Consider the following 20,833-nt stretch of genomic DNA (forward strand, 5'->3'; position numbering starts at 1 on the left):
CTGTTCCCATCCCCCCAATTCCCCAATAAAAATCTTTAAAAAAAAAAAAAAAAAGAAAAAGAAAAGACTGTCCTTTCCCCATTGTATATTTTTGGCTCCTTTGTCATAAAGTAATTGACTATGTGTATGTGGGTTTATTTCTGGGCTGTTTGTTTTGTTCTGTTGACCTGTATATCTGTTTTTATACCAGTACATACAGTTTTGAGTACTATAGCTTTGTATTATAATTTGGAATCAGGAATTGTGGTGCCTCCATCTTTGATCTTCTTTCTCAAGATTGCTTTAGATAGTTGCAGTCTTTATGATTGCATACAAATTTTAGGATTGTTATATTTCTGTGAAAATAGGAATTTTTTTAGTATTGTGTTTTATATATAGTATTTTAGACATTGGAATTTTGATAGTATTGCGTTGAATCTGGAAATACATCTTTTAATGTAAGGGCTTTTTATGTGTTTATTTTAGACAGTCCTTCCAAATCCTGTGTACCATCCAGAAATTGTTTGGATTTATATGAAGAAATTCTTACTGAAGAAGGAACTGCAAAGGAGGCAACATACAATGATGTATGGGTTTGCTGGAAGTATTAAGGACAGCTATTTTACTCTTTTGTAGCTCCGGAAGTACAGGCATCTCCTTACTGTTGCACAAACATTCTGTGTTTAGGAAGTAGCTCTTAGACTAAAAGAACGCTTAAATCAGCTTCTGCCTTCAGATCTGCTTTTTAAAACAATGTTTCCTGAATGGTTGTCTAAATTTTGTTATAATTTTGCTTGGTTACATTTAAGTGTCTAAATGTATAAAACCTCAGGAGGCAATCAGTGTGATATAACATTTTATCTTTTCATGATTTCTAAGTTAGAAAATGTCCTAAGGCTTAAATTAGACAAATTTCTTTCTATCTTATTTGAATTTTAACGTTTGGAGATTGAATGTGAAGTTAAAAAAAAAAAAACATTAAAAACTTTAAAAACCAGTAGTTTCTAAAACCAATAATCTTACTAAATTTACCTGTTAGTAGAATTAGACCCCTTCTACCCTTTTTAATGGGTTGATTTGCAACATTTTAAATATTTTGAAATATTGATGCTAAGAAAGTAATTTAGAATGATGCTTTAATTAATCTTTTTATATTTTACAGTTGCAAGCAAAATATGGAAAATGTCAGCTACAAATGAAAGAGCTGATGAAAAAATTTAAGGAAATACAGACACAGGTACCATTATAATGAATTATATATTTTTTTGCATATTAACTTTGAAAATCAAAATTTAATAAAATCTTTTGTTAGAAATTAAAATGCTGAAATGTTGGCAGTTTATAAATAAACTTTTTAGTATTAAGTAGCAAACCTGATGAAACATGCATAATTTTCTATCAAATTGATCTAGGGAAACTATTGATTTGTTAAATGACATTGACATAAATCTGTTAGACTAGTTAACAGTTAAATAATAGAAAATTCATAGAGATGATATTAGGTGGTTGAAAAGAGAATGGTTTGATGAGCAAAGATTTAGAATGGCTAGTGGGGTGGAATGGTGATGACTTCAGAATTTTTGCTGCAGTGACTTTTATTGTGATCATGCTACAAAAATCAGGAATGTCATGTCTTGTTCTTTATTTTTTGATTAAGTTGTTTCTCTTCCTTTTCTCTTTCCCCCAAAGAACCAGTCAATCCTAGATTCATTTTTTGTTCATCTGAGAATTAGTACATTGTTGCACGTTACAGCTAAATTGTTAAATATAACAACATTTTTTATCATTTTTATTTTCAGTTTTCAAGATAATGACCCAGGAAGACCTTTTTCTTGTTATTTGTTTTTTTCATTTTGATCCTGTTTTAAGTAGTTTCATTTTTAAATGGTCTTACTCTAGTGCCAGTTGTCTTCTCTGAATCTCAGCTTCCCCATGTATATAATGAGCATAATAGTACTTCTCACAGGACTTTCTTGAGAATTACATAAGACAAAATAAAATATGTGATGCCTGATATGTAGTTAGCATTCAATAATCACTAGCTATTATAAGTAGTAGTTTAATAATCTTGTAGATATATACTTTATTAAATGTATTTTATGATGTTTAGAATTTCAGCTTAAAAAATGAAAACCAATCTCTTAAGAAGAATATTTCAGCACTTATCAAAACTGCCAGAATGGAAATAAACCGCAAGGATGAAGAAATAAGTAATCTTCACCAAAGGTATAATTGAAGGGTGTGGATCTGTTTATAAATTACATGGCTGTTGGTAGGTGGAATATTTTTAACTTTGGGTGGGAAAATATGAGAATCATGTATTTTATTAAATATGTAAGGTTTTACTGTGACTAATGGTATATTATCATAATGGAATATATATATGATTATTAAATAGAATATTGTCACATACCTCTCTGAATATATTCAGTTTTCAGATACACTGGGATTTGCTCTGGTGCTCTTTATACCTAAAAGCTGATGGTGTGTATGTTACGGGTACTTCTAGGCCCCCGCCCCCACCAAATTATTAAAATATCAAGAATGCATCTGTGCTCATACCCATTATTAATAGACACCCCTTAAACTGTCTCTCAATTGTATATCCTTTTTCCTCTCAAATGGATTTTCTACTTAATCTTTCTCTCTCTCTTTTTTTTTTTTGTTTTTTTTGGGGGGTTGGGGAAACGTGCTCTGGAGAATTTCACATCTCCCCTCTCCTTCACAGTCACATCTCCAAAAGTTATCTAAACCTGCCGTCTCCATTTCCTTTTTCTGTTCATTCTGGAATACATTCCACTCTGACTCCTGTTTCCATTGGTCCACTGAAACAGCTGTCATTTTGGTTAACAGTGACTGCTGCTGAAGCCATCAAATAGTTTTGACTTCTCATTTTATGTATGGACCATATGGCATTATAAAGCACTTTAGGCCTTTTGAAAATGAAGGTGATTGTGTATTTATTAACCTAAGTAAGTCCCACCAGTGCAACAACTATAAGATTGGCTCTTTAGTGTAGGGGAAATTTTTATATGTAATATATTTGAATCTTAGGGGATGGGTATGATGTTTGAACAGGCAGAAGACTGGGTGAATAAATGATGAGTTATGTCATTAGATTGTTTGACATGGTTATACATTATCTAATAAATATTTTGTCAAATATTTGCACTTTTAAAATGTGAGCTATAAATAGTATTCCAATGGTAAATGTGTATCATTTGGTTGAAACTTTATGTTTAATAGAAAAATTGGAAATACTAATTTAAGGTAAACTCAAGAATGTAAATCCTAGAAAGTGTTTAATGTGAAGGTTTATTTTAAAATAAAACTCTTGATATTTTATTTAGTATGGTGTTATACTAACTATGTGTTACAAGCTCTGTGGGTTTTAAGAGCTTATAGTTTAAGAAGTATGATACATGTTCCACATACATGTTCTTTATTGAAGATGAGTTCTTTGTTGAATAGATTAATTGCAATTATCTTTTCCCATTACGTGACTTGTCTGCCACTGTTTTTATTGTGTCATGTGAGGAATAGAAGTTCTTAGTTTTACTGAAATTAAACTTTTTAGATTTTTTTTTCTTTTATGATTAGTGCTTTTTGTGTCCACATTTCCCAATTTGTCTCAAAGATATCTTCTAATGTTTGATTCTTTGAGTCAGGCTATGTATTCGTTTCCTAGGGCTGCCATAACAAAGCACCACAAACTGGGCGGCTTAACTATCAGAAATTTATTGTCTCACAGTTCTGGAGACTAGAAGTCCAATATCAAGGTGTGAGCAGGATTGACTCCTGAGGCTTATGTGATGGAAGGGCCTCCTCCAGGCCTCTCTCCTGGCTTGAAGAGGGCCGCCTTGTCGTTGTGTCTCTTTATTGTTTTCCTTCTGTTCCCACCTCTGTGTCCAAATCCCCCCTTTTTTTTTTTAAGATTTTTATTGGGGAATTGGGGTATGGGAATAGTGCTGGGGAATTGGGGGAAGGGGAACAGACAAGTTGCTGTCGTTTTGTTCTTCAATATAGTTGAGGAGGCCGTTACTTCACTGGCCCAAGTTGGCACCATCATTGCGCTCTTCTCGGGTGAGGCAGATCAGTCACCGGCTTCTGGACGGTCATTCACTGCGGCTGCTTGCTGCTCACGCTGGCTGCTGGCTACATACATACGGTAGCCCATGGCAACCCACTGCCACAGGGGCTGCAGCCTACACCATTGCAGGCGACTCACGGCAGCCCAGCTCCAGGTTGAGCTGTTGTTCAGCATCTTAGCTGTAGAGGGCAGTGTCACTGGCCCTCATATGTGGGATCCAACTGGGGCCCTCTGGCGTCCCAAGCCAGTTCTTAACCATCGCGCCACTCGGCCGGCCCCAAATCCCCCTTTTTTATAAGAACACCAGTCATAGTAGGTTGGGGCCTTCACCCTAGTGACTTCATTGTAACTTGATTACCTCTGTAAAGACCTTATTCCCAAACAAGATCACATTTTTAGGTACCAGGGGTTAGAATTCAATAAATGAATTTTGAGAGGATATAGTTCAACCAAACAAGAGCCGTGTAAGATCTACACTTTGCCTTAGGTTGTATGTGTCTCCCTATATGTCGCCTTTTGTTTTATAAAGGTCTCCCCCTAATTCCCGAGTCTTTCACGTTTTGGTTTTCTCTACACATTTAGTCGTGATTAGTAACAAATACATGGATATTCATGGAAGTTACAGAAGTTCAAGAAGATTAACTTACTATAAAAAGCTAAAATGAGCTATTTTCATTTAAATGTTAGGAAAACTGCTAGTTTTCTGAAACACTAATATAAAATCTTAAGACTTAAGCTTTTTTTTTTTTTGACAATACATACATATCATTTTCTTAGGAAAGAATCACAGAATCACAATTTTATATTCTACTTTTTGCACATTATGTGCCATTTCAAGATGGCTACTGATGCTTTGGTTTACTGTGGGATTGTATGTGAAACAGAATATTAGAATAGGGAGCTACATAGAATTCTGTTTTGATCGTTTGTTTGTCCTGCAAAGTTTCATTTTACTTTCTGTTTCAGTTGGGCTCGAGCTAGTGAGGGCAAGAAAATGTCACCTGTTCTAAAAGAAGTGAATTTGTGGTTTGTTTGGGAGTTCTATGCCTGTGGTAAAGGAAGTCTGAGAGACATTGGCAAGTGCTGGGGTAGAACTGAGGGGTTCTTCAGATTGTGTCTGAGAAAAGAAATGAAAGAGAGTCCTGGGTTTTGAAAACTGGCCCATTTTGTTAGAAGCTGGTAAATTCTTATTACTCATGCCTTTATACAAAGTAAAATTAGTTTTTCCAGTATGTGGGCCCCCGATTTTAAAGTGTATCACATGTGATTAAACTATGGATTATTGAAAAGCAATAACTTTGGTTTTTTTGTTGTTAATTTGTTTCTTAATAGATTGTCCGAGTTTCCACATTTTCGAAATAATCATAAAACTGCAAGGACATCAGATAAAATCTTAAATCTTAAATCCAGATCTCCCCATTTGAATGATTGTGCAAAGACTGATCACAGAGTGAAAAGTGATGTTTCTAAAGATGTACATCATAGCACTTCACTGCCAAACCTCATAAAGGAAACAAAATCGCATTCGGAAAAAAAGAGCACTTTGCATTTTTCTACATCTACTGAAAAACACTGCACCAATGGCATTTGGTCACGTTCCCATTATCAGGTTAGTGAGGGTAGCTCAAATGAGGATAATAGAAGAGGGAAAAAAGATACTGGATATAGCCAATATAGTAGAGGAACCGATAGAATACGAAAAGACTTAAACACTGGCTCTGGTGATGGTGAACCAAAGAACATAGAGGCCAGTCAAAGGCTACAAGGACGTACTGAGAAATACAGTAAAGGTGAACCAAAGACTGAAAGCAAAAATTCAAAGTTTAAAAGTAACACAGATTTGGATTATAAAAATGAACGTGTGAGTTCTTCGGGGGAGAAAGAAACCTATAGAGAGAGGTCATACACTCGAGTAGACTCTCAGAGTGACAAAAAGCTAGAAAGGCAAAGTGAAAGATCACAAAATACAAATAGAAAAGAACTTAAATTACAAGAAAAAGAAGAAAGAAAAGTTGATCAGAAACCTAAATCAGTAGTAAAAGACCAAGATCATTGGAGAAGATCTGAACGAGTATCTCTTCCTCATTTCAGGAATGAAAAACCAAAATCTTCTCATAATTCAAGTAAATACCATCTAGAAGAGAGAAAAGGAAGGGAAGATTGTAAAAGAGACAGGGGTGTGAGTAATCATAGTTTCCAAGAAGGAAGATGTTCATCTTCTCTGTCAACCAGTAGAACTCACAAGTGCGCTGACTCCAAGGAAACTGAAGCTGTGCACCACTGGGAGAGCACACCTTCAGAAACCGAAAGGCATAGAACTGAAGAGAAGAGGAAAAGAGAACGAGAAAGCAAAGAAGAAAACAGGTATATGAGAAATGACAAAAGAATACCTATAGAATATTTGCAGAAGACTAGCAGAGAAACTAAGCAGACTACTACCGATTTAAAGAGACAGAATGAGCCACAAAATGATAAAGGCTCTAATAATGATGTTTCTGAAGGTGGAGAGAATAAAGACCTTGCAATTAAAACTGACAGTGGTCCAAATGAAACAAAAAACAAAGACTTAAAGTTGAGTTTTATGGAAAAATTGAATTTAACTCTTTCTCCTGCTAAAAAGCAGCCTGTTTCTCAGGGTAATCAGGATAAAATAAGCAACACTCCCAAATCCAGTGGCATATGTGACTTGGAGTCCTCGGTGCAGGATAAAACAGTGACATGTGTTCCCGTTGTGAGTAAACATAACACAGAGGAAACTGAATCAAAGTCATTAGAACCAAAGGATGATCTTGCAACAGCAGCATCTGAACCCAGAACCAGGATTCCAGAAGGGAAAATGGAAGAAGAAAATAGTTTGTTAGTTAAATCTGTTGAGAAGACTATGCATTGTGACATGCCCATTTGTGGTACAGAGACTTCCTCCTCAGCACCTGTGGAAATGGAACAAACAGAACCTTTGTTTGCATCATCAACAGAAACGGAGCAAAGCATTAATGGTGCAATGGCAGCAGTTCCTGTGGTGATGGACATATTACAAACAAATGTTTCTCAAAACTTTGGCTTAGAATTGGATACCAAAAGAAATGATGGTTTAAATTCTTGTAGTATTTCTGAAGATAGGGAAACGAAGGAGGCTTGTTCAACAACAGTGGCCAAATCCAATGAAGGCATTTTGCAGCCTTCAATTGAAGAAGCTGGCATTTTGCCGGTACTTTCAGAAGATGGTAACCCAAAATTTGAGCCTTGCCTTGTTGGTACACCACTGGTTGAGAGTAAGTCCTGCTTACCTAAAGAGACTCTAGAATCGTCACTTCAGCAGGCTGAGTTAATGGACCACAGAATAGAAACTGGTGAAACAAACTCAGTATATCATGATGAGAACTCAGTTCTGAGCATCGATCTTAATCACCTGAGACCTATTCCAGAAATCATCAGTCCTCTGAATAGTCCAGTGAGACCTGTAGCAAAAATTCTTAGGCTGGAAAGCCCATTGCAAGCGTCATTACGTAACAGTCATAAAGGTAATAGTTCTGATTGTATTTTATAACTTTTTGTGAGAATGTAAAATACATAAGCAAGATGAAGTAGTGCTTTTTCTTTTGTGTTAACATAATAACACATTCAGACTCTCATTGTTAACTAAAAATGTACATTGAGCTTTTAGTCTTAAGTTTAGGTAATTCTTATGTGAAAAAAAGTGGTAGGACAGATTATTTCGAATATGCTTTGCTTGCTTGCAGATATATTTTTGTTGTTCAGAAGCCATCATCAGGTGACACATTAGATGATACTGCTAACCTAAGGTAAAGATACCTGAACAGTTGGTTGATGGTTATCCAAATGACCAAACTCTACATTATCATGGTTATCAGACAACTTCCTGAGCACCTTCTGAGAATAGTAAAGACCAATGACATGAATAAATATTAGGCATTAACATTTTGTTTTTTAAAAAAGTTATTAAAATGAAATAGACTCAGTATTTAATTTCTTCTTATATTTAGTGGTCAGGTAAGTAATATACTTTCTCTTCCACAGATGTGTTTCTACCAAATTCAGCTCATTCTACCTCCAAGAATCAGTCTGATCTCAACAAGGAAAATCAAAAGCCAATTTGCAAATCTGACAAATTTACAGAAGCTGACTCCCATAAGAATTCACCTATAGATGAATTAGAAGAAGGAGAAATCCTAAGCGACAGTGAAAATTCTAAACCACAAAAAGGTTTTGAAAAAAGTGCCAAACCTAGAGCTTCTACTGAAGTGTGCAACACAAAAACTAGCCCCGGAAGTAGGAAAAGTACTGTGCATTTGGATAAAGACAATAGGAAAACACCTATAACAATTCAGCAGACCAAAAGGAAGTGGAATAAAAGACAAAGGGAATCTAGCAGTTCTTCAAAAACAGAGAAGAAAGACAAGACAATGAGCACCTCCAGCCTGGAAAAAATAGTTCCAATTATTGCTGTACCCTCTCGTATACGAGAAGTTATGCACATGTTACGAATGATAAGAAAACATGTAAGGAAAAATTACATGAAATTCAAGGTAAATTTTCCATTAAAACAATTTCATAGAATTATTGACTCAGCAATTTTGAGTTTTACATCACTAATTAAACACATTGACTTATCCAGAATCTCTAAGTCAATGACTATTTTACAGAAGAAGCTCTGTGATGTTATAGAATCCAAACTTAAGCAAGTTAAAAAGAATGGCATAGTGGATCGTTTATTTGAACAGCAATTACCAGATATGAAAAAAAAAACATGGAAATTTGTAGATGAACAACTTGATTATTTGTTTGTCAAGCTTAAGAAAATCTTAATAAAGTTTTGTGATTCCACAAACTTTGGCAGTGACAGCGATGAAGGAAAACTTGAAAAGATAGATAAAGGGAAAACACAACATTCAAATTGTCAGAAGGGGAATGGGCACAACTCCAAAGAAATGCTGAAAGAGAAATCTAAATCAGAAGATTCTATTTTTTATAAGTCTTTACTGGGATGTAAAAAATCGGAGGAAAAACATCAAGACCAAAACAGTATCAACACAGTAAAGCATGATGTTAAAAAGAGTTTTAACACTTGTTTTGATAATATTAAGAACTCTCAATTGGAAGAGCACTCTTTGGAACTAAACTGCCCGAGCACTCCAAAGCCAGGAAAAATGGAAGGCAGCACCATTGAGGATGCACAGACATCCCAGCATGCAGGCTTAAAGTCAGAACGCTGTTTCGAGATCCTAACTGAACAGCAAGCATCTAGCCTTACTTTTAATTTAGTGAGTGATGCACAGATGGGTGAAATATTTAAAAGTTTGTTGCAAGGTTCCGATCTTTTGGACAACAGTGTTAACTGTAATGAAAAAAGTGAGTGGGAGTTAAAGACTCCGGAGAAACAGCTACTGTGTGAATCTATGCCAGCTTGTACGACGGAAGAGCTAGTTTCAGGGGTGGTTTCTCCATGTCCTAAAATGATTAGTGATGATAACTGGTCATTATTATCATCTGAGAAAGGTCCATCTCTGTCTTCAGGTCTTTCATTGCCAGTTCATCCTGATGTGTTGGATGAAAGTTGTATGTTTGATGTGTCTACCAACATAGCTTTAAGTAAAGATAATATATGTAGTTCAGAAAAGAGCAAGCCCTGTATTTCTTCCATACTTCTTGAAGATCTAGCAGTGTCTTTAACAGTGCCCTCACCTCTGAAGTCAGATGGTCATCTCAGTTTCTTAAAGCCTGAAGTTTTGTCTAGTTCAACTCCTGAAGAAGTTATTAGTGCCCATTTTAGTGAAGATGCCTTACTTGAGGAAGAGGATGCATCTGAACAAGACATTCATTTAGCTCTGGAGTCTGATAACTCAAGCAGTAAATCCAGTTGTTCATCATGGACAAGCCGGTCTGTTGCTCCAGGGTTCCAGTACCACCCAAACCTACCCATGCACGCTGTTATAATGGAGAAGTCCAATGACCATTTCATTGTGAAAATACGGCACGCAGCACCACCTACCACCCCTAGTCTTATACAGAATACAGTGGCTGGTGAGTCGTTAACATCTTTGCCCAGAATGGCAGAGGAAGCTGATGAAGCAGCAGAGAAGGAATGCATTTTATGTCAGGACACAACTTTTAAATCTGTGGAAGAATTGAAACATGCCAACAGAAATGCTGACAGCAGTAAACCAGCTCATGAAGAGCAGGACTGTATGATGCAAACACAGGTTCCTGATATATATGAATTTCTTAAAGATGCTTCAGGTAAAGTGGGTCATAGTAATGAAGTGGCCGATCAGTGCTTCAAGTTGCAACAAGCATGGGAACCAAAAGTGCCTGAAAGCGCTGAAGGATTACCTCCGGTGGAAGAAATTCCACATTCTGTTGAGGGTCATCTTCCAAACACATATGTAGACCTCACGAAAGATCCAGTCACTGAGACGAAAAACTTGGGGGAACTCATAGAAGTAGCAGTTTTAGATATTGATCAGTTGGGATGTTCTGGAAGCAATTTGGATCAAAATGCTCAAATATTAGACACTGTGCCACCTGATACTGTTGATACTTTTATTGATTTGACACAAGATGTTTCAAGTGAGAGTAAAAATGAAGATAACTGTCCAGCTTTAGCTGTTGAACACTTGGGGTGTCAGGTGTTAAGTGTAGATGAAGATAACTGTAAAGAAGAGAAGGTACAAGTGGCCAATAAGCCTTTGGGATGCATTGTTGAGGAAGCCTGTATTGATTTGACCTTGGAATCTCCCAGTTCTTATGAAATAAAAAAGGAGGATTTAAAATCAGAGCCGTCATCAAATTCTGATAGTTCAGAATTGCCCGGGGCTTTCGATAATGCTCACAAGAAGAGAAAAAACCTTTCTGATCTAAATCATTCTGCTCAGAAAAAACAGAGAAAGGAAACAGATTTAGCCAGTAAGGAAAAGTCCAATAAAATTACCCAAAATTCTGATGAGAATGGTGAAGCTCACCGAACGAAAGCGAACAAGAAAAAGGCCCCTGCAATGACTAAAGACCCGTCATCATTGAAGGCAAGCCCAGGGACTAAGGACCCGTCAGCAGCATCTGGCACTTCTATAAGCCTTTCTGCAAAAAATGTTGTTAAAAAGAAGGGAGAAGTTATAGTTTCATGGACAAGGTAAGGATTTTGTGAGACATTTAAATGACTAGGATATTTTGAGAAGCCCATAATCTGTTCTGTCATGTCATCATAGTTGTATCCCATCCTAAAATAAGGAAAGTGATGACTTACTTCAAAAGTAGTCCAAGTTGGTAGAAGATACATTCTAGGGTACAATCCAGCTGTCCTGTGGAACAGTCTAGAGCAGTGGCTCTTAACCAGGAATGTGCATTAGCACCATGGATAGAACTTTTCATTGTGTTTTAACCTCACTTTGTCAATTAAAAAGAATTCTTTCATTTGTAAAGAACTGGTATGAGCACATTTTAGAAACGAATGACAGGTGGTAAAATGGGGCAAAAAGTGTGAGCGTTTATAATTTGAATTTTCCCTAAATTAAGAATTTCAGAAAAGTTTCATAAATAGGTTGTACTTTTGACTTTTATGTGAACTTTTTAAGAAATGCAGATTTACAGACCCCCTTTTGGACACGTGAAGGGTAACCACTGTGTGAACCGTTGAACTAGAGGTCCATGATCTGCAGACTTAGCTAGAGTATATGATGAGGGAAGCGGAATTTTGTTGATATTGGTGATCAGTTTTGTTTAATACCATAGTCCTCTGTGCCTTCATTTCAGGTAACTTATAAGATGGCACAATAAAATCTCAGATTGTCATAACACACATGGGTTCTGAGTATGTAGAAAAAGTAGAGGCCTGGGAATTAGAAGATTTGGATTCTATTTTACTGTTGTTTTTTTGCCTACTAAGTCTGTGATCATGTTTGGGCCCTAATTTTTAAAGTACTATATGCATTAAAGGTAGAATTTTTAAAAATCTTTAATTTTGTCATTAGAATAATAAATTAGTATGTTTGTTTTAGAAAATTTTGGAAATATATATGAGCTCAAAGATTAAAATCACCCATAATCTTATTTCTTATACATAACCATATACAGACTTTTTCATTTTTCTATGGTTTTTAATAAAAGTGTCACCTCCTGTTAGTGGACAATTAAGGCAGTGAAACTTTTGTTAACTTTCTGCTCTAATCTACAAAAGCTAAATAACATTTTTCCCCCTTTAGAAATGATGATCGGGAAATTTTATTGGAGTGTCAGAAAAGAGGGCCATCAATGAAAACATTTTCTTATTTAGCTGCCAAGTTGAATAAAAATCCATCTCAGGTAACTACCCAGCTTTTATATCTCTATAACTTCACAGATGTTACTACTCTAAATACTTAATTTCATTTTTAACATGTTTAAAATATGTAAATATTTATTAGCCAACTTGGGGGAACTCATCTCTTTATTAATTGATGGTAACTTTTGTAAGAAGTTCTGTGAAAATAGTCATCAAAGATTAAAAAAGAAAATTGAGATATTTTTAATTACCACTCATTTTTAATTTTTCAGGTCTCAGAAAGATTCCAGCAGCTATTGAAGCTCTTTGAAAAGTCAAAATGCAGGTAGTTAATGGTTACACTACAGGAGACTAGTAAAGTAAATAGTTGACACTCTTAACTGTTCAGTTAATGGCCTAGTAGTCATTGAAGATGTGAGGAGTGGGTGAGAGACCTCCAGTTGAGTTCCTGCCTCAGTCACAGGCTGGAGGATGATTGCTGGTGCTGGCTGCTAAGGTCACCTCATCTACAGGACGTGCTCAGAGTGAAGCCTGCTGCAGTTCAGAGCAGCATGGCATTTGTCCTCAACCTTCTGATTGCTGAGGAGCCTAAGGTGGGGGTGGGGAATCCATTTGATGATTAATACACATTTTTTATATAGGTGAAAAATAAAACATTCTTGAATAGCAGTATGTTTCATAGGCAACAAAGTCTGTGCAGTCGTCGTAATTTAGTATTTTTCACATTCAACTTTTTTTCATGTTTTTAATTAGGAATGCTAAAATACTTTAAAATACAAAACATATATTCATAAACATGGCATCCAGTGTCATCTGAATAGATGACATGATTTACCATCTTAAATTATTAGTAATGTTCACAAACATGTTTCCTGAGTTTCTTTAAGCCATTCTTGTAGAGGTTTATTAAGGTAATATTGTTTAAAAGCAGGATTTCTCTGTAAGAGCTGACTGAATCAGTTGCTTAAATATATCACTGTTTCTCAGTTGATTTGTAGTCATAATTACTTACATGCAACACCCAATTTTAAATTAAGTTCATGTTAAATTAAATCTGCATAGAAACCATATTTGGCCATAGATCTCAGTTTGAAGGGTACTTAATATATTTGAGTTGTAACTGTTTCTAGATCCGATGTAAATTACTGGCTTTAGAAACTCTGTTAATTTCAGTATCATCTCAAAGCAACTAGTTTGCTAATGACATGCTCAGTAGTTTACTATGAAGCTAAAACTTCATTTATATAATTCAGAATGTGCGACTTAATAATAGGGAATTTGAAGGAAAAGCTTATTCTAAAGAACCTTTAAAAAATAGTTCAAGGCAAAAATGGTCTGATTATTTTTCAGATTTACTGTGCTTTAAAATATTCACTGTCTTTAAGAAACTAAATTGAGTTTTTTGTTTTACCTGAATGTTACCTTAAAATATGACTTCAGTCTCTTTTGAAAATAATGTCTATTCATGGAAGAATTAACTTGTATCGGGAAGTGATGCTTATTAGTTTGCAATTTCCAAATTCAATCCCATTACAAGTTGAAAATCTTTTATTGGATTTGACATTGGAGATTTTATTGGCCTCCATGACAGCACAATTAATGGGTTATTTCATTCCTGGCTTGTCTTTTAACTGATTTTTTTCCCCCCAAGTACTATAGTCTCATTGAATTCTTTTCAAAAATCAGAGTATAATGATAAATTAACCAAACTGATTTTGTAAAATGCTAGTTCTTCAACATCAGTATTGTCTAAGTAGAACTCATTTACAAGAACAACATTTTAGGAAACGGCCATATCAGAAAAATAGAATCATAACTTGAGCATTTTCTTACATTACAGATAAGTTGCTGAACTCCTTGGAATCTTAATTGATATGGCATACTACACAGAAGTTTGAAATTCCTCGTGTTTTAAATGGGGAAGTAGAGGGCAATTTTATGACATATTTGATTACTGTATAATACTCTATATTTGTTATTACTTGCTGACTCATTAATCTCAAGTCAGCATGTTCAGCTTGTTCCAGTCATCAGTCTGATTTGCTTACCTGTTATTGGTCAAGATACTCATTTTTAAACAGGTTGGAATTTGTTATTAACATAAAAGCAATGATACAGTATCGAAACCTTAGTTTTCATATTTCAAATAAATGACTTTCTAGGTTTTTAAAAATAGTTTTGTAGCATTTTAAATTTAACGATTATTTAGTTCATTTTCATCCATTTTTATTTGCTTTTCTAATTGCCTCTCCTCATTTTGGTAAATTGTAAAGTAATTTAAATAGTGTATCTGTAAATATGTATACTTAAAGTAATGTAAAGTATTGTGTGTGTGTATGTGTGTTTGTGTGTATACACACACATAAATGACTTTGCCTAGCCAAGGATTTTTTTTAATCTGTGTAAAATTTTTTGTATAAAGTTTGCTTTCAATACTGGTAATGTATAAAATAAAACCATGTAAAGTTCTGTTATATTTTGATTAGAATGTTTTTGTGGGTTTTTTGGTGTGTTTAGTTAGATAATAGTTAAAAGAGGGCGGGGAGTAAAAAATCGCAGGGATGCTATTTTGAGGTGGTTCTGGGTGGTGGTGTGACTGGTTAAATGAGTAGATGCATTAGAGAAAACTAGTTGCCTTCACCTGCTTTTTCACAGCAGGTACTAGTACAGTGAACCAGACCTCAGCTGCAGATGTCCTCACAGATAAAATCAGGGCAGCACCAAAGTCCTTTTGGGTGAAGATTTGGGGAAAACAGGTAAGGATTGACTAGCTTGTGCATTATTTGTTCTCTCTTCTTCCTCTAGATTCATAGGATGAGTGGGTTATAATCTAGGCCCAAGACTCTTATTTAGGAAGTGCTTTAGGGTGTCTGAAAGGGAAGCCCTGATCCTAAGGATTGCTTGGTAGATAACAAACTGAAATACAATAATACCTTGGTTTGTGAGCATATTTCTCTCCCGAAACAAACTACTTGTATTGCAAGACCTCACTGGTTTACCAAGTTAAAATGTACTAGAAATGTTTGCTCATCTTGCGGAACACTCACCAAGTTACTCGCAATCCAAGGTTTTCCTGTAACTTACTGGTTTCTATAGTGCTGGGGCTGCCCACCACATTGCTTATCTTCCCTCTCTTTGAATCCCCCAACATAGTGTAGAGGGCTGGGCCTCAGTTTTTCCCCAGTGCATATTATTACTCAGAAGAGCCCACACTACCAGGTAAATGAGTTCACAAGCCAAAGTGATGACTAAGATGCCACTGATACAAAGGAAAACAATGAACTGGATTATATAAGATCATCAAAGTCTAAAATAAAGCCAATAAACATATAAAAAAAGGGAAGATTCTAGTAATAAGATACAAGAATAAGAAGCCAAGTCGAAATATAAAAAAACTATATTTAAAATAAAGAACATAATAAAATGGAGTAAGAATAGAATGGATCCAGCCAAAGAATGAATTAGTTGGAAAATCAGATTGAAAGACTCCTAGAAAGAAGCAAAAAAAAAGATGAAATAGGAAATATGAATGCAGATTTAAGTGAGATGAAGGAAAAGATGTGCCAACATTCAAGTAACAAAAGAGGTCCAGAAGAAGAAAAAATTTAAAGGATAAAAGGGCCATAGAATGCCGAACAAGAAAGAGAAAGAAGTACCTGCACCCAGACATATACTAAAATTTAAGAGTATCAAAGATAATAAAAATCTAAAAGCTTTTAGATAGGAAACCATTGTATGAAGGACCAAGAATCAGATGGACCTCAATCTTTTCAAGAGAGGTATTGGCTGTAAGGAAACTTTATAAAGTATTAGATCTAGAATTTTACATCCATTTAAACTTATTCAAATATGAGGGCTTAATAAAAACATTACCACTCAAAGGTCCATGTTGTGAAGATTTTTGGAGAAAATACTTAACAAAAACAAATTCAGGAGGTATTATAAGAGCTAGGTGATAAGAGTGGTCATATACCTTGGTAAAGTGTGTATTGGAGTAGAAAGATTAAAAAAAGTATATTCATAATAAACCAGAATTAATTTTAGACAATATCAACATGATAGAGATTGAAGGACCATAAGAATGTTAAAAGTTCTTGTCTTGTTAGGATGAAGGTATAGATATAAAAATGTTGATCTTAAAAATGAAGTACGGCACTCAAAAGTGCACAAAAGAAATAGTACAAAAACTTTTCACAAAGTGAGCACTTGTATAACACCATCCAGCTCAAGAATGAGAACTGCCAACTCCCCAGAGAGCACCCCCCATCTATTCCTAGTTACCATCCTTTTTCCTCCTAGAGCTACATACTATTGCTAATATTATGAATAGGTTGGTTTTGCCTGTTTTTGAACTTTCAGGTCATATATACTCTTGAATTTCTTTTGCTCAGCATCATGTTTGTGAGATTCACCCATTTAGGTCATTTCTAGTTTGGGATTATTTAAATAGTGCTGGTCTGAACATTCTATGTTTTTTTTGCTGTACGTATGGACACATTTTTGTTGCATATATACTGAGGAGTGATACACATAGGTGAAGCTTGAGGAAATACTACCAAACAGTTTTCTCAAGTGCTTTTATCATTGTACACTCTGTCCAGCAGTAGATGTGAGCTCCAGTTTTTTCACATGCTCTCTAACACTTCACATTGTCAGCCTTTAATCTTAGTCATTCTGGTGGAGGTGTAGTGATATCTCCCGAATGTTTGTTGGCTACCTGAATATCCTTTTTTTAATGAAGTCTCTGTTCAGGTCTATGACCTATTTTATTAATGTGTAGGAATTGTTTATATAATCTGGATATGAGCCCTTTGTTGGTTCTATAGGTGGAAATACCTTCTACTTGTGGTTTGCCTTTCACTGTCACATATCTTGATGCAACAGGCATTCTTTATTTTAATGAAGATTTAATTTGTCATTCTTTTTATTTATGGTAGTAGCTGTTGAAGCTATCTTTCCCAACTCCATGATGATGAAGCTATTTTTTTTTTTACTGTCTGAAACTTTTATTGTTTTACTTCACATATTTACATCTACATTCACCAGGAATTTTTTTGTAGGGTGTGAGGTAAGGGGTAAATTTAATTTCAGTTCTAAAAAAAACATCCATTTAATGTGCTACCCCAGCCCACTTAATGATTAACCAGTAAGTAAGGTTGTGAGCTTTTACTGGGAACAGAGAAAGAAAAGACTGTTCAGCCTGCAGTGCAAGAGCAGAGCAAGGTCCCAACAATCAGATGAGACTCAAAGAGACCAAAGCTAATACACACACTGCATGAAGTCTCTGGAAAGCCTCAATGAAAGAATCACAGTCCCCACCACCAGTGTTGTGCAGCAAAGCTCTGGCTCTGTTAGTGAATGCTGAACTACGGGGACATCACATGACTTGAGCTGCTGCGTAGTATCCATTCTCAAAAGCTTATCAAGCATTGTGGATTTTAGTAGTTAGGTCTTTGTTTTTTGTTTTAGTTTTTTGGTTTGTTTGTTTGTTTGTGTGTGTGTGTGTGTGTGTGTGTGTGTGTGTGTGGTGGAGGTGATATTAGTGCAAAGGACAGCAACTTATCTTTCACTTTGGAAGGGATGGATCTCCAGAAACTTCATTGAGATGGCAGATCCTTAATTTTTCTAGGGCTCATAGCCTACCTTGTGGCTTGCATGTCTTATTACCAAAGCATCTACAGTACTTTCCACCTCTCATCAGATCCAGTCAGCGTAAGGTTGGGGCTCATGATGTTCTGGGGGATGCCAAGGCCATCTAGTCCTCTGTGCCCAGATTATGGCAGCAAACGGGAAATTTGATGTAGCCCTTAGACAAGATGGTGAAAGGTGTACTGTCTGTGATCCATTTTGAGTTAACTTTTGTGAAGTGTGTAAGGTCTTTGTCTAGACTCATTTTTTTTGCATGTGGATTTCCAGTTCTAGCACCATTTGTTGAAATAATACCCTTTTTATAATGCTTAAAGGCAGCTAAAACTAAACATTTTTAGAGCATACATATGGGATGGATATATATCAAAACAAAGGAGCGATAAACAGATTCAAGTGGGCAAAGAGAAGGGATAGGGAAGAAGTGTGTAGAAAAACCATTTAGTGTCAGGTTTCTAGTTCTCAAGTTTGGGGTGGGCTCATGATGTTCACTGTATTATTAAAGAATAAAAAAGATCTATGCGTGGATGAATAATGGCAGTGTGCCATCAGCCAAGGATTATGATTAACTTGATTCAGTGCACTTCAGGTATATTTTAAGAATTAAATATATATTGTCTCAATCTTGACATTGTGATAAGAGCTGGTGATAAAAAGATGAATCATTCTTCCTTTGAAGGAGTTCAGCTTCCTGGAGAGACAAGCACCCAGCTAACTGTGAGAAGTGATATACTAGTGTTATGAGCAAAGAGATGGGGCATCGTAGAGGAAGTGCTATATGATCTGGTGCTTGAAGGATGCCGAGGCAGAGAAGAGTTGAGGAAGGCATGTAATATATTCACGTGATTCAAAAAGCAAGAAGCTATAAAAATATATTATTATGAGTCTTGCTACTATCTCTGTCTTTATCCACCCTATAAGGGTAATCTCATATCAATTTCTTATGTATATTTTTAGCATTTCTTTTTGCAAATACAAGTACATATTCTTATTTCTTTCCCTTTCTTACACAAAAGCTAACATACCCTGTAGAGTTATATACGTTGCTATTTCCATTTAATAATATATGCTGGAAAATGTTCCATATCAGTATATATTCTTTTCTACAGTTGAAAATCGATCATTGTGTGACTGTATCATAGCTATGTAACCAGTTCCCAATTGATGGACATGCTAGTGTTTCCTGTCTACTGTAAATGCAAACAGTACTATAATGAATCATTCTGTACACATCGTTTCACACATATGCAGGCCTACCTGTAGAATAAATTCATCAGGGTATCACTGAAAGCCAAAGTAGTAGCCTAAATTATTTCAGTAAGCACATCCTGGGACTGGGGGAGGGGACTGGCCAACATGCGGTGGGATAAGTACTATGTTTACTCAGCATGAGATAATCAATTCTTCACACATTCATTAAATCTCTGAAGTTGACATTGTCGTAGAATGCTTTTGAAAGTGGAAGGTGGAATCTAATTTCATGCTCCTTAGAACTACCTTTTAAAAGGTACCTAGAAAGTGAATGGTAATAAAATTCAAAGATGACCATTACTGAGAATTTTCAAATCCTTACTAGCAAGATTTTAAGAGGTGATTTATGAAATAAGTGACTCCTTCTTCCCAGAAATGCTCTGATGATGAAGTCAAATGTATTTTCTTGACTCATAGGATTAAAGTATAAAAGACCTTGGAGGAGTCTTCATTTGTCAAATTCACTTCCTCACTGAAGCAAAGTGTATGTGTGATACGAAAGCATAAAGCCGTCTGTTAAGGACAAATGTTCCTGGGCCACTCATTAAACCTTAACCTGTAATTGCTACTTTAAATGTTTTCCTGGTGTATCTTTGGGAATTTCATAATCTTTGGACTTTGTTTTCCTTATTCTTCAGTGGAGGGATTATTCTAAATCAAGATTTTAAACTAGATTCCTCAAGTGTTTGGATTGGGGGAAGTAGGGCAGTGCAGTAGGTAAGGCCCTCCACCCTGGCTAGATTCAACAAGAGTGACCGTTTCTATCTGTTTTATAAATTGGAATTCCTCACGTGATTGCTTGAGTTAAGATTCTACAGCTACAATTTTTGAAAATCACTCACCTTGACTTTTTATTTTGCAGTTCTTCTGGTTTTCTATAATAGGTTTGTTTATATTTTGGCATGATAACACCTTTTATCTCAGGAATGCTAAATTCTCTGCTAAGGACCTGGTAGGTTAACGCAGTTCCTATAATCTCACACTTTCTCCTGGGAAACCCTTCTTTCCTCATTGTTGGTCCCTCTGAGTCTCATTAGCAGAGCAGATGAGGGACTTCACACAAATGAGCTTCCTTCCCTCTTCTGTTGCTACCCTCCATTACACACACTTTCTCTTCCTTTAGTATTATGGCGACGTTCCCAATCCTAAATGTTTTACAGCTGCTCTACAGAAAACCAACAACCCCTTCTGCCCATAGGGAGTTTATATCATCAGGTGTGAGTGAGGTGACATGGAAAATATTGGTACCATTGACTAGCACCAAGGCAGTAACTAATGGACCTCTCACCCTATGTACTTATTTCTCTATCTTTTGCCTTTCTATCTTCAAACATTTGTCCTCTGTAACCTTTCTGTTCCCTTCTGTTTCCCTGAGTGTGTCTTGACCCTGCCAGTGGCTCTATAGATTCAGCATAACTTTTTTTTTTAAAGATTTTATTGGGGAATTGGAGGGAGGGTAACAGCGTTGGGGAATCGGGGAAAGGGAACAGACAGGTAGACAAATTGCTGTTTTGTTCTTCAGTCTAGTTGTGGAGGACGTCGCTTCACTGGCCCATGTTGGTATGATCATTGTGCTCTTCCCGGGTGAGGCA

General features: G+C 35.8%; 1 protein-coding gene across 4 annotated transcripts in view; it reads left to right on the forward strand.

Annotated features, from left to right (window-relative positions):
- Positions 1-20,833, forward strand: part of CASP8AP2 (caspase 8 associated protein 2) — a 53,460-nt gene that overhangs the window by 22,323 nt on the left and 10,304 nt on the right. For 2 of the 4 annotated variants that reach the window (XR_002125397.1, XR_002125396.1), the window contains exons 4-11: positions 466-566; positions 1,142-1,216; positions 2,090-2,205; positions 5,402-7,590; positions 8,108-11,216; positions 12,286-12,385; positions 12,617-12,669; positions 15,000-15,100. Coding sequence is in view for 2 of the 4 variants with exons in the window: in XM_019655013.1 (XP_019510558.1) it covers positions 466-566; positions 1,142-1,216; positions 2,090-2,205; positions 5,402-7,590; positions 8,108-11,216; positions 12,286-12,385; positions 12,617-12,669; positions 14,185-14,188 (5,747 nt within the window). In the remaining 2 variants the exon portion in view is untranslated. Of the gene's footprint in view, positions 1-465; positions 567-1,141; positions 1,217-2,089; positions 2,206-5,401; positions 7,591-8,107; positions 11,217-12,285; positions 12,386-12,616; positions 14,819-14,999; positions 15,101-20,833 lie in introns of those variants that run through there. The other 2 variants (XM_019655013.1, XM_019655012.1) reach the window with 2 other exon arrangements.

Source organism: Hipposideros armiger, unplaced genomic scaffold (assembly GCF_001890085.2).
Source record: "Hipposideros armiger isolate ML-2016 unplaced genomic scaffold, ASM189008v1 scaffold_234, whole genome shotgun sequence".
NCBI lineage: Eukaryota > Metazoa > Chordata > Mammalia > Chiroptera > Hipposideridae > Hipposideros > Hipposideros armiger.